This window comes from Mesocricetus auratus, unplaced genomic scaffold (genome assembly GCF_017639785.1).
Source record: "Mesocricetus auratus isolate SY011 unplaced genomic scaffold, BCM_Maur_2.0 Super-Scaffold_100009, whole genome shotgun sequence".
Lineage (NCBI taxonomy): Eukaryota > Metazoa > Chordata > Mammalia > Rodentia > Cricetidae > Mesocricetus > Mesocricetus auratus.
In genome coordinates, this window is record NW_024429193.1 from 66,749,599 (window position 1) to 66,763,252 (window position 13,654).

General features: G+C 44.4%; 1 protein-coding gene across 5 annotated transcripts; it reads right to left on the minus strand.

Moving 5' to 3' along the window:
• Positions 1-172: 172 nt before the first annotated feature.
• Rit1 (Ras like without CAAX 1) lies at positions 173-10,832 on the minus strand. 5 transcript variants are annotated; one of them, XM_013120632.3, is made up of 7 exons: positions 10,704-10,832; positions 10,440-10,500; positions 10,218-10,353; positions 10,015-10,071; positions 2,394-2,467; positions 1,990-2,181; positions 173-1,364 (listed from the first exon to the last, which is right to left on the minus strand). In XM_013120632.3, exons 3-7 carry the CDS (start codon positions 10,312-10,314, stop codon positions 1,134-1,136), a joined length of 651 nt encoding a protein of 216 aa, XP_012976086.1. In that variant the 5' UTR covers positions 10,315-10,353; positions 10,440-10,500; positions 10,704-10,832; the 3' UTR covers positions 173-1,133. The 5 variants fall into 5 exon arrangements, with proteins under 5 accessions (XP_012976086.1, XP_012976087.1, XP_040608386.1 ...); XM_013120633.3 differs by having other exon boundaries at positions 10,692-10,774; XM_040752452.1 differs by lacking the exon at positions 10,015-10,071.
• Positions 10,833-13,654: the final 2,822 nt, after the last annotated feature.

Consider the following 13,654-nt stretch of genomic DNA (forward strand, 5'->3'; position numbering starts at 1 on the left):
TCAAACAAACACCAGACCTTCAAGCCCTGAGTCTAATGACTGCTAAGGTCAAGGCAACATCTAACAGTTTTACCCAGACTCTTTCTTCCATCTGGACGATGCCATCAGTCTAAAAACCATCTGGGCAGGCCCAATTCTTCAAAGGGGAAAGAAACCTGGACAAGGCTTGTGGTGTAGCTGTCCTAAGAAAGAATTTATTTATTTTTGGTTTTGTTTTTCTGAGACAGGCTTTCATTCCGTAGCAGAGGCTAGCCTCACGGCAGTCCTCCTGCTTTAGTCTTAAAAACTAGGATTACAGCAATGAGTTACCATGCCTAGCCCAAGAAACGATTTAAATAAGAATCGAGTGATCTTGTGATGGTCCCAGATCCAAAAGCAGTTCTCAAAGTGCCAGCCTTCAAAGGTAAGGAAAGGCACGCCACTGAAAGAGGAGGAAAGTGTGTTAAAGAGGGTCCTTCATTGTGTCTCCGCTTCTGTCTCTTTTTCCACCTGAGTGCCTTTGGGTCAAATGTGCGCTTGACAGGCTCATCATGGGAACACTGTTCTGACCCTGTATGTTTCCAGTGGTGTCACACAGAAGTATCTCCCTAAACCTCATCACTCCATAACCTATAACAGGAGTCCATTCCACAGACACCTACCCACCTTTAGCACCAATCTCTTTAGCATTAGTTTCCCTGTTCCATTTTTGTGTCTCCAAGATGTACAGTGTGAAAAACAAGGCGGAGGTCCTTCTGTGAGACAGAACCAGGAAGCTCAAGTTGAAGGACGGTGGACGTACATAGCACAAAGTCCCTTTTGTAACCCTAGTCAAGTGCACACGGAATACATATTCTCCTGGGCATAAACAATTTACACGAGTTAATTCACATCAGCAACATAACCAAAACAATGGCAGACCAAATTCTAATGTGACAATTAAGGAGCAGACAGTGCTCTGATGAGTTAATAAATCAGAGTCAACTAAGACAGGGCTTTAAATAGTGAATCATTGAAAACTCCTAGTGGACATGTCCCCCTCACCAGTGACATTTAGAATAGTGGGAGAGAGAGCAGACAGCATGCTCATCATTGCAGATTACTGGACCGCCTGGAGCAGCGCCACAGTTCACAGCAGACCCTTCACACTCTCCTCAAGTTACAGAGTCCTTCTTCTTCCTGAACGGTGACTTCAGCCTCTTCCATACGCTGCTTTTGGGTTTAGACTTTTTCTCCATGGCCAACACCAGCTCCTTTTCTTTCTTACGTATCTCCCGTACAAGAGCATGGAAAACATCATCGATGTAGTAACGGTATGCAGCAGAGGTCTCAAAAAAGGGACAGTTGAATTCTCGCGCCAGAGCCAATCCCTCTTCCTTGGAGACCTGCAAAGGCATAACCATGAGATAAAGTGTAGTGTACAGCAGGTGACAGCTGTAACTGTCAATAGTAAACGGGCATCCCCCTGGAGAGGTGCCGGGGAAGGGGCGTGGGGGGGGACACAGCCCAGTGTCACTAAGGTGCTGAGGAGGGCGTAGGACTCCAAATAACATGATTCTATGTTCAGAGTATTGCCCAGATTTTTTTTTTTTTTTTTTGGTTTTTCGAGACAGGGTTTCTCTGTGGCTTTTTGGAGGCTGTCCTGGAACTCGCTTTGTAGACCAGGCTGGTCTCGAACTCACAGAGATCCGCCTGCCTCTGCCTCCCGAGTGCTGGGATTAAAGGCGTGCGCCACCAACGCCCGGCGCTTAATGAGTATTCTATTGCCATCTGTTTGTTAATTGACTGACTGACGGAGCCTGGGTCCACATAGCAGAGGCTGGCCTCCTGCCTAGCCTATCAAATGCTTAGGTTACAGGTATATGACATAGGTAGCTTATGATGTTTCTAAAATCCAGCTTTTTACCTATAATAACTAGAGGGACATTTCTAAAGCTAGAGAGAGGCTAATTTTCATTTTCTACTTTGAAACAAATGGCTACCCACAGTAATACAGGCCTTTCTTCTCACCTGTCTCAGCTGCTTCAAGTCGGACTTGTTTCCCACAAGAACCACGGGTGTGTCATCAGTGCGTCGGACACGGTAGATAAGTTGTTTAAACTCTCGAACTTCATGGAAACTTCGACGATCCGTGATCGAGTAACAGATGATAAATCCTTCTCCTGCCCTCATATACTGATCCCGCATGGCTGTAAACTCTGCCTAGAGGAAACAAAGGTCCATAATGCAGTGCCGCAGCTTAGACTATGCACACACTGTCTACTTCATAGAGAAATGAACGGCATGCCAGTTACCTGCTATCCTGAGGCAGAGCATGGAAAATTAAGAAAGACAAACTAGTGATACTGTCCACAGAAGCCTGCCACCTTCCTAGAGGACACACTCTGCACTTACACAGTTCTGGGGTTCAGTACCTGTCCAGCTGTGTCCAGAATGTCCAGATTGGCAGGCTCATCATCGATGCGGATCCGGATCTTATAAGCATCCTCTACAGGAGGGACGAACACACAAGCGGGAAGAAGTAAGAGTTGAAAACTTGACCTCTGAAAGAGGTGGTCCCACACAATTTTATTTATATGCTTATTTATTTTGGTAGAGCCAGACCTCGAATCCAGGGGTTCAAGTATTAGATGAGTGTTCTACCATATAAAGCTATATTCCCAGGCTTCATCCAGTTTTTTAACATTTGTTTTCATGTGTGTGAGATGCACAGATGAATATGTATGAATGCTCGTGTGTGTGGGGTGTACATGTGTGTAGAGACCCAGGGTTAGTATTAGGTCTCACTAGGCAGTTTTCTCATTGAAGCCTCTATCTTTGACTCTGGAGGCTGGAATTACATGTAAGCCACTTACCTGGGTTCTGGGGATCTGAAATGAACTCTACTTCTAGCTTCTATAGCAAGTCTCTAACCTCTGAGCCATCTACCCAGCTCACCAAGTTCTTTAAAAACTTTTATTATTGCCGGGCGTTGGTGGTGCACGCCTTTAATCCCAGCACTTGGGAGGCAGAGGCAGGTGGATCTCTGTGAGTTCGAGGCCAGCCTGGTCTACAAAGTGAGTTCCAGGACAGCCTCCAAAGCCACAGAGAAACCCTGTCTCGAAAAACCAAAAAAAAAAAAAAAAAAAAAAAAATTAAAAAAAATTTTGTTATTAGTGATGATTATGTGTGTGCATTGTTTGTGTATATGGAGGTCAAGGGTCAATCAACTTTATGAAGTCAGCTTTTTCCGTATACCTTCATACGCACTCTAGGAGTGGAAATCAGGTCACTAAGCTCGTAGAGCAAGTGCTTTTACCTGTTGAGCCGTCTCTTTGGCCCCCTGAGTTGTTCTTATGTGCTTGATTTTCTCAGGATGCTACAAATTCATCAAAATATATAGACTAGGCTATCCAACAAGTTTTTTTTTTTTGTTGTCCATGGGTGGTCATACATCATTTTGTTTAGTTTGTTTATTTGTTTATTGTGTAGCTTTCACTATCCTAGAATTAACTCCGCCCACCTCTGCCTTCCAAGTGTGGGGATTAAAAGCATGAACCATTGTTTTCTACAATCTGATTCCTGATCCTGCCTGCCTCTCCGTTTCCAGGAGTTTAAGATTGTGATATGTCAGGGGCTGGAGAGATGGCTCAGCAGCTAAGGACACAGAATGCTCTTCCAGGGGATCTGGGCTCAGTTCCCAGGACCCACATGGCAGTTCACAACCGTCTGTATCTCCAGGATCTGACAGCCTCACACAGACAAACATGCAGGCAAAACACCAATGCACATAACATAAAAATAAATTAAAAAAAAAAAAAACATGACCCACCACTACCTGGCATGGTCAGATATCTTATTCACAGCTAAGTTAATTATGAGCATTTGAGAAACAGAGGCAATAGGATCTCTTTGAGTTCAAGGCCAACTTTGTCTACATAATGAGTTCTAGGTCATCTGGGGCTACATAAGGAGATGCTGTCTTAAAAACAAAAACAAACCAGAAAGAATGAGGGGAAGGAGAGATAGCTCCGATGTTAACAGCATTGGCTGCCCCTGCAGAAGAAGTGGGTTCAATTCCTATCACCCAAATGGTGGCTTACAACTATCTGTAACTTCAGTTCCAGAGGAACCAATCCCTCGGTAAAGAACCAATGTAGGCACCAGGTACATGCATGGCACACAGACATACATGCAGGCAAAACACTCATACATATATAAAATAAATATTTTTTAAAAATGAAAGAAAAGGCCGGGCGTTGGTGGCGCACGCCTTCAATCCCAGCACTCAGGAGGCAGAGGCAGGTGGATCTCTGTAAGTTCGAGGCCAGCCTGATCTACAGAGTGAGTTCCAGGACAGCCTCCAAAACAATACAGAGAAACCCTGTCTCGAAAAACAAAAACAAACAAACAAAAAAAAATGAAAGAAAAGGATTGTCTTAGTCACTGTGCTATTGCTGTGAAGAGATACCACAACCAAGGGTCTTATGAGAACACATGTAATTGGGTTAAAATATTTAACTAAGTTAAAATACTTTTTAGTGTGTGCATGATGTGTGTGTGTGGACATATATGCCACAGCACACGGCACATTGCGGTGCATGCATGTTCTAGTCCCAACTATCACTTATTAAAGCACATACAAGATACTAGGCTGAGTAAATTGTATACACTACATCACTTAATAGTCACAATAATCCAATACAGTATTATTATTCCCATTTCATAGCAAAAGAAGGGAAGCCAGGTATGGCAGCACACATTCTTAATCCCACCACTGGCAGGGGCAGGCAAGGTGAAGAGGTAGGCAGATCTCTGTGAGTTTGAGACCAACTAGAGTTACAGGTGAGATTGTCTTAGAAAAAAAATAACTTAAAAACAAAAAAATAAGGGCAGGAGAGATGGCTCAGGGATTAAGAGCACTGGCTCTTCTTCCAGAAGTCAGGAGTTCAATTCCCAGCAATCACATGGTGGTTTACAACCATCTATAATGAGATCTGGTGCCCTCTTCTGGTGTATGGGCATATATGCAGACCAAATACTGTATATGTATTAAATAAATAAATCTTTAAAAAAAAGGCAAAATACTGACTATCTTTTTTAAAACGCAGTTAACTGGTGATGAGCTTGCGTTAAACCCCAGTGCTGTGGACTCAAACTTGGCCCCAGGTGCACAGCATATGCTACAGCTCCTCTTTCATACTCAACCAGAGTGTGGGTTTCAAAGGTTGGAGTTCCTGGATACATTTTGTTTAAAGACTTACTTATTTTTATTTTACACATATGAGTGTTTTGGCTGGAAGAGTACTATGTGTGTGTCTGATGCCCACACAGGTCAGAAGATGGCATCAGATTCCCTGAAACTGGAGTTATAGATGGTTATAAGCTGCCATGTTGGTGTTGGAAACCAAATCTGGGATCCTGCAAAAACAGTCAGTGTACTTACTATATTCGGCAAAGCATCCCTCACAACTATGTCATAATCCCTTAGTTACAAAACCAAGTTCTTGCCAGGCGTTGGTGGCACACGCCTTTAATCCCAGCACTCGGGAGGCAGAGGCAGGCGGATCTCTGTGAGTTCGAGGCCAGCCTGGTCTACAGAGTGAGTTCCAGGATAGGCTCCAAAGCCACAGAGAAGCCCTGTCTTGAAAAAAAAACAAAAAAAAAAACAAAAAAAACAACAAAAAAAAACAAAAACAAAACAAACAAACAAACAAACAAACAAAACAAAACCAAGTTCTTTTCTGCATGTTATTGTTAGATTCGATACTAGGGGTTAAACTCAAGGTCTTTTGTTTTTTTGTTTTTTTGGTTTTTCCAGACAGAGTTTCTCTGTATTGTTTTGAAGGCTGCCCTGGAACTCGATCTGTAGACGAGGCTGGCCTTGAACTCAAGAGATCTGCCTGCCTCTGCCTCCCGAGTGCTGGGATTTAAACTCAAGGTCTTAAAGTTTCAACACAAGCATGAGATATCTTTAGCCCTTCTAAAATTTTTTAATTTTTTTCTGTTGTTTATTTTTTGTTTTTGAGATAGGGTCTCACTATGTAGCCCTGGATGGCCAACTTGATACATAGACCAGACTGGTCTGGAACTCAGAAGTCTGCCTGCCTCTGCCTTCTAATACTTTTTGTTTATTTAAATCACTGAAGAGAAAGCCTAAGGCCTCTGATAGACAAGTGCTCTACCGCTGAGATCCACAGGTAGCTCTCTCTTTGTTTTGTTTTGTGCCAGGGGTTCATACTGTCGCTCAAACTAGTCCTTTTTTGTTTGTTTGTTTTTGTTTTTACGAGACAGGGTTTCTCTGTGTTGTTTTGGAGGCTGTCGGTCCAGCCCAGCCTCGAACTCACAGAAATCCACCTGCCTCTGCCTCCCGAGTGCTGGGATTAAAGGTGTGCACCACCACCGCCCGGCCAGACTAGTCTTTAATTTGTGGTAATCCTCTGCCTTAGCCTTCCAAGTGCTGAGGTTACAGGTGTGAGCCACTATGCCAGGCTCTTTTTACTTTTGAGAGGTCTCATTAAGTTGACAAGTTTAGTCTTGAACTCAGTCAGTAGAACAAGTTGTCTTTGAATTTGTGATCCTCCTGTCTCAGCAGCACAGGAAACATTCTAGGCCTGCAGCCGCCAGCCCAGATAAATTTTATTTTTGAGACAGAGTCTTAAATAAACTGTCCAATCTAGCCCTTGCACTTCCTCAGCAGGTAAGATTCGTGTATGTTCTACACTGGAGTTGGAAGTTAGGCAGAGTCTATGCCTATGATCCTACGACTCAGCAAGTGAAGGAATAGAATCAATAGTTCAAAGTCATCCTCAACTCCATAGTGAATCAAGGCCAGCCTGACCTACATGAGATCCTGACTCAACTCCTACCCTAAATACTACCCACTACCAAAACACAAAGAAATGAGGTCTCTATCTTGTCCAGCTGGCCATGCATTCCTGGTTCCAAAAGATCCTACAAACTCAGACTTTCAAACACTGTGACTACAAATGCATGCCATCATAGCTACCTTCTTTTTTAATATTTATTTATTATATTACAGTGTTCTATCTGCATGCCAGAAGAAGGCATCAGATCTCATTATAGATGGTTGTGAGCCACCATGTGGTTGCTGGGAATTGAACTCAGGACCTCTGGAAGAACAGGCAGTGCTCTTAACCTCTGAGCCATCTTTCCAGTCACAACACCCACGTGAGAGCTCATAACTTTCTATTAACTCCAATTCCATGGGATCCAATGCGCTTCTTCTGCCGCTGCAGGCACCAGGCACACTGTGACGCACAGACTTACATACAGGCAAACACCCATAGCCATAAAATAAAAATAAATGTTTTTAAAAAGTCAGTTCATGAGGCAGTGGGTACAGATCTGCAGTATTTACAGAATATACATAAAGTCCTGAATTCAGCCTTCCTGGGGTAGAGAAAGTATGAGTTTTACATTAAAAACAAGAGAGCTAGGGATGCAGCATGTAGTAGTGTGATTGTGTAGTATGTTCAAGGTCCTTGGTTCAGTCCCAAGCACAACAAATAAAAAGAGTACTCAATGTCACTTTCAAAAAACTAAATACAAAAAGAAATAAGGGAGTTCTTTTAGAGTTTACCTTATTTAAAGGCAATTTATTATGTATGCGTATGACTCTGTGTGTGTGTGTGTGTGTGTGTGTGTGTGTGTGTGTGTGTGTGTGTGTGTGTGTGTGTGTGTAGGGATCTAGTAGGTCTTTGTGGAGTCAGATCCCTCCTCCACCTTTACATGGGTTGTGTAGAAATTCAGGCCAGCAGGCTTAGGGGGCAAGCACCTTCCCACTGATGCTGAGGTGGTGTTTATAGAAGTACATTTTTGTTTTCAGTGAAGGAGGCATAGGAAACGACAGACTTCCTTCTTCAAGAGTTATCAGAAGGCATACACTCCTCAGGCTCACAGCCCCAACTCTTCCACTGCAGTGAGTTCCAGAGCCAGCCCTCTCAGACCCACAGATCCATCCCAGCTTGTTACCACAGTCTGTGGAGCTCACATCTCAACCGTAGGACAGACAGTGAATTTCACTGTACTTCACACTAGCTACCATGTTAAAATAAAAGACTGTCAGTGGTACCTGGGAACGAAGCAAGACGAGCTCCGAGCAATTGGTCAGAATTATGACATAGCACAAGAAAACAGATAGCACCATGGACATGACCAAAGAAAATTCTGCTTATTTTGAAAGTTCTAAAAACCTGTATAGGAGAATAAAATAAAGGAGGTGTAGGAACATTTCTACTCTCCTACCAAGGACTGAGGTTAGGACATGGGCCCTAGACCCTTGAAATCTGAGCTCAGGGTCTAGGTTCCAGTCCAACTGAGGTGATCATGTGACAATCTCCAGCCAATCTCTAGGTGTGTCTAGTTCTCACTATAAACAAGGCAGAATAACTAGGTGGGTGTGGTAGACTGTCAGCCTGTCTTCCCACACTCAGGAGCCTGCGGTACAGGAGGGCAGGGCAGAGGGCAGACACCGACCCCACCGGGCCATCTAGCACAAGCAATGTCCTGCTAGAGAAGCATCACTTGAGCTGAGACAACTCTGAATTTGGGCTCTGTGCTAGGGGCCACCAGTGGGTGGCCTGGAGCTACTGCTGCTTGGAACAAAGTAAATGATCCTAACCCTGAACTAACTTTATTCAGAGTTCCCACACCACAGTTGGAATCTCTGAAACAATGTTCTCAAGTTGATATAGCCGAGCTAGAATGCAACTCAGTGGTACAGCATGTACTTAGCCTGTGTGAGGCTCTAGGCTTGATCCCTAGCACAAAAAATAAATAACTCCCATGCAGCTCACTAAAAAGACTTAAGTGTCCCTTTCCATTTTCCAAACCTACAGAAGCATATGACAAATAAAATGACTGCAGCCACAGAATGGCAGATTTTTGTTTTTGTTTTGACAGAGGATCTCAACAGTATTCTTGGCCGGCCTATAACTCTTTATGTAACCCAGACTGGTGATAAATTCACATTCCTCTTGCTTTCGCTTCCCAAATGCTGAGAGTACAGATGTGTGCCATCACTCCCAGCTCATGGCAGAGCTTTTATCCCCTCCTCAGCCCTACTGGGTGGTGACACATGCCTCTAATTGCAGCAGAGGCAGATGGATCTCCGAGTTCGAGGTCAGCCTGGTCTGCAGATCGAGTTCCAGGACAACCAAGACAGAGAAACCCTTCTCAAATAAATGAAAAAAAAAACAAACCAACAACAAAACTGCTTCCTTATGATTTAGGAGTGAGGAACATTTTTAATCAAGACAAGACAGCAACTAACAACAGCAACAACACAGCCCACACTATAGAACTGGGCATGGGGGCTCATGCCTGCAGTCCCAGACTAAGGGAAAAGAAGTGCTGTGTGTTCAGGCTAGCCTGGGCTCAAACTTTTATAAAAAAAAAAAAAAAAACACAAAGCAAATCTGGGATACAGCTCCATGGTAATGCCCTTGCCTGGGATGCTTGGCTTGAAGTCTCAGGTCAATCCCAGTGTAAAAAAAGACTTGATTTACTCTATTGGCACTCTACCAACGTCTGACAGTCAAAGATCACAGAGCCATACAAGATGCGGCTATAGAATGAGCTGCAGGGATAAGGAAATAAATGCAGAGCTCCAAGTGGAAGTTAGGTTCTAAGAGTTCAGGAGGCTGGCTCTGCTTGTTTTTCTGCTTCCTTTTGTGGAAGTTCAAACCAGCTGACTCATACTAATAGGGTCAGTCTCAAGTCAGACCCTTAGAAGTGATAGCAGGAAAGGTTTCGTTGAGTAGCCTTTAAACTTCCCTTTAACCTAATAATACAAAATACGTCCATAAAAAAAGGGCCATTTGCCTATTAACGCTCAACCTAATCCAAAGGCTAAAGATGGCATATGTACATATAGTCTAAGAAAAAAAATACTCAACTGCTTATTCTTGCGTCTAAATAGGTACGAATTACATATACAAAAAAGCTCAAGATATATACTATTTTTTTAAACTTTAAATCCATTAAGATACTTTTACAGGATGTACCTGGAAATATAAATGAGCTCTGACTTACCAATGGTGGGGTCATGATCTTCTGGGAATCGGTGGCTGATGAATTGCATTGTCATGGCTTCAAAACAAGAAATGGAACTCATGACAGTGACCACTAAGCATTTTACTTGCTACTCTGCACAAGAGCCAGTAACCCATTTGGTCTGGGGCTTGGTCCCGTAGGTGCTGTTCAAACTTTTCTGTCCAATGGGAAAGGTTACCTACCGCTCTTGCCAACGCCACCAGCACCCAGCATCACTAGTTTATATTCTCGTGAGAGCGCTGCGGGGCTGCTAGCAACTGGGCGAGCTCCAGAATCCATTGTCCTCTTGGGCAGTCGCGGGCCGCTGGGAAAGGCCTCCTAGAGAAGGCACAAAACATTCGATCCAGGATGGAGACAGGCGGCCACAGACTAAGAGCCCCAGGCTCCCGAATCCCGCGGCCTACCCCGCTCACTGAGGAACACCAGGAAACCCACGTCTGCTCCCTCTCCGCGTTGGTCTCAGTCCTAAAACACATCATAGATTTCCAAACTTACTTTCTCCAGAAAAATAAAAACTTGAACTTCTCTTCGGACTGAGGCAGGGTCCCACTAGAAAGGAGCCGGATGAGTCCTGTGGGCTGCCTGACACCTCCAGGTCTTCTCCCGGCTGCCGCCTCTCGTTGGCCCCCGCTGCCCGCTTGCCCGTCCCTGCCCACCTGTGCCTGTACCTTTGAAGACAGTCGAATCCGGGTAGCAGCCCGCGTTCCTTCCCGAGCGGCGCCGCTCAGCCCAGTGCCCCGCCCGGGTCCAGGAAGATGGCGCCGGTGGTAGGGGCGGGACCCTGGAGCCCCGCCCCCACAGCTGACAGACACTTCGCTCCACCCCACGCCTAGTTCTGACTCGCAAAGCCCTCTGGTCACGTACTGTTTCTCAAGGCTTGCACGTACATAAATTGCACGTAGATAAATGGGTGTTCCACTAACCGAAACAGAAACCTTTAAAGTGAGTAACTTAGGGCTATTTACTACTGGTGGGGAGAACAAAATCTGTTACCAGGTGTACAGCAAAACACACCTACATCCCCTCAATCTTACCAAAATAAAGGATTTCATTTAGAGTAAGTATGGTAATTGTTACTAGCGGTGCTTTTTTTCTTTCTTTCCATAAACCGCTGTCACATCTAAGTGTCTTGGAACCAAGACCAGATGTTCTTAGGACCCAGTTAATCTAGTTGGAATTCTGTATTTTAAAACTATTAAGACAGATACACGCCAGATATGATGGCACATCCCTATAAACCCAGCATGAGAGGCGTTGGCATCAAGCAGTTGAAAGGTCGGTCGTCTTGGGTACATACTAAGTTCCACATTACCTGGGTTGCAGAGTCTCTGTCTAAAAACAGATCTCTGGAGAGATTATCAGTAGTTAAAGCACTTGTTGCTTTTGTATAGGATCTGGACTCAGTTTCTAGCACTCACACAATAGCTCACAACCATCCATAACATGTTTCAAAGATCCACCAACCTCTTCTGTCCTCTTGAAGGCATCAGGCCATGCACATTCATACATGCAGGCAAAATATACACATTTTTAAAAGAAGCACGTCAGTCAGGTGTGGCGCATGCCTTTAATCCCAGCACTCGGGAGGCAGAGGCAGGCGGCTCTGTGAGTTTGAGGCCAGCCTGGACTACAGAGTTCCAGGACACCCTCCAAAACAATACAGAGAAACCCTGTCTCGAAGAACTAATAAATAAATTTTAAAAATGCAAGTATCTTAGGAATTGCAGGCAAGTAAAGGCTACATAGTGAGAACCAGTCTCATAAACAAAAAAACCAGCACTAAGTGGGTATTATTTTCATGCACATTGCACATCACATATAGTGAAACTTTCCTGCATTGTATCTGCAATCTCCACTTCCCTTTTCTGTGAAACAGGGTGTAGGTGTGCAGATTAAGCTGGTCTCCAGTTCCTGACCAGTCTCTTGGTATACCAGTGCTAAGGGGCAATCAGGAATTAGCAAAAGGTACCATTAAGGGTCCTACTTTACAGACGGGGCTGATCTCAAAACCATAGCAAACATGTTCCAAGTGCAATTATTGTATCTTGTTTTCAGGGTCTCACTCAGCCTCATGTAGCCCAGGCTGTTAGTATTTAGGCACTTACTGGCCTCCTTTGGAGTTCTGACGGGATACACATCAGCTGCTGCCACTAAGAGCACCACCTGTGCATATTCACTCTATTTCCTTTTAAAAGGGCCCTGCCCACCTCCCTCTTTCTCTCCCTCTTGTTCCTTTATCTGCCTCTTTCCTTCCTCTCGCTGCTCCTGCCCCCAAAGGCCAGTCTCCCCCTTCCCCTTATTAAAAAACAAAAAATACCTCCACTTGAACTCTGTTGCATGGTCTTTCTCTCTTAAGCTGTTTTTAAAAAACTCAAACCCTCCCAGTCTCCAGCTCGTGAGTTCTGGGATATGTGCTGCCCTCATACTCTGCAGCAACTTCTCAAGAACCGGGTGTGGTACCAAACAGCTACCCTCCCAGCTACTGGAAAAGTTGAGGAAGGAGGTTCATGGCCAAGCTCAGAACTTGTTGAGACTCTGTGCTGGTAGTTTAAATGAGAATGCCCCTATAGGCTCATGTTTGAATGCACGGTCCTGTTAGTGAAACTGTTTGGGAAGGTTTAGTAGTTTTCCGCTACTGCTCCAGCTGTGATGATCAGAGACTAACACTGTGAGCAAGCACCAGTTAAGTGCCTTAGGAAAAAAAAAAAAAAATACTTGCCTTGGTCATGGCGTCTCATCACAGCAATAGAATAGTAACTGAAATAGTGTCTCAAAACATGTTTAAGATAGGGTCTCTTTACATAGCCCTGGCTATCCTGGAACTATGTAGACCAGGCTAGATTTCAACTCAGAGATCTACCACCGTGCCCAGCCTTCAAAATAATTTTTTTTAAAAAGCTAGATAAGGAGACATGGTAGCATATGCCTAGAAAACCAACACTCTGGAGACAGGCAGAAGGCTCTCTCAAACTCTGTCTGGTTTAAGCATGCGTTCCAGAGCAGCCAGTGCTAAATAATGAGACCCAGTCTCCAAAAATCCTAAATGAGGAGGGGCTAGCATATATCTCAATGGCAGAACTTTATCTAGCATGGACAAAGTTCTGGATTTGCCAAAAGCACAAAACAGAAAATAAAATGGGCTGAAGGGATGGCTCAGTGATCAAGAAAGGGCATTGTCTATCCTTTTAGAGAGCCAGCACCCAGACATCAGCTCACAATTGCCTGTAACCCAGCTCCAAGTGATCTGACACCTTCACAGACATACATGCAGACAAAACAGTAAACAAAAAAGCTAAAAGGTGGTGGTAAATACTTTTAATCCCAGCACTCAGGCGGAAGAAGCAGGTGGATCTCAGAGTTCAAAGCCAGCCTGATCTACAGAGTGAGTTGCAGGACAAACCAGAGCTACACAGAAACCCTGGTGTCATCGTGCCCCCCCCCAAAAAAGTTCAAATGTCTTTTTGGCTGGGCAGTAGCTGTAATTATCCTGAGCATACAGTGATTATGTTAAAAAACAAGTGGAGCCAGGCGTTGGTGGTGCACGCCTTTAATCACAGCACTTGGGAGGCAGAGACAGGCAGATATCTGTGAGTTCGAGACCAGTTTGGTCTACAGAGCG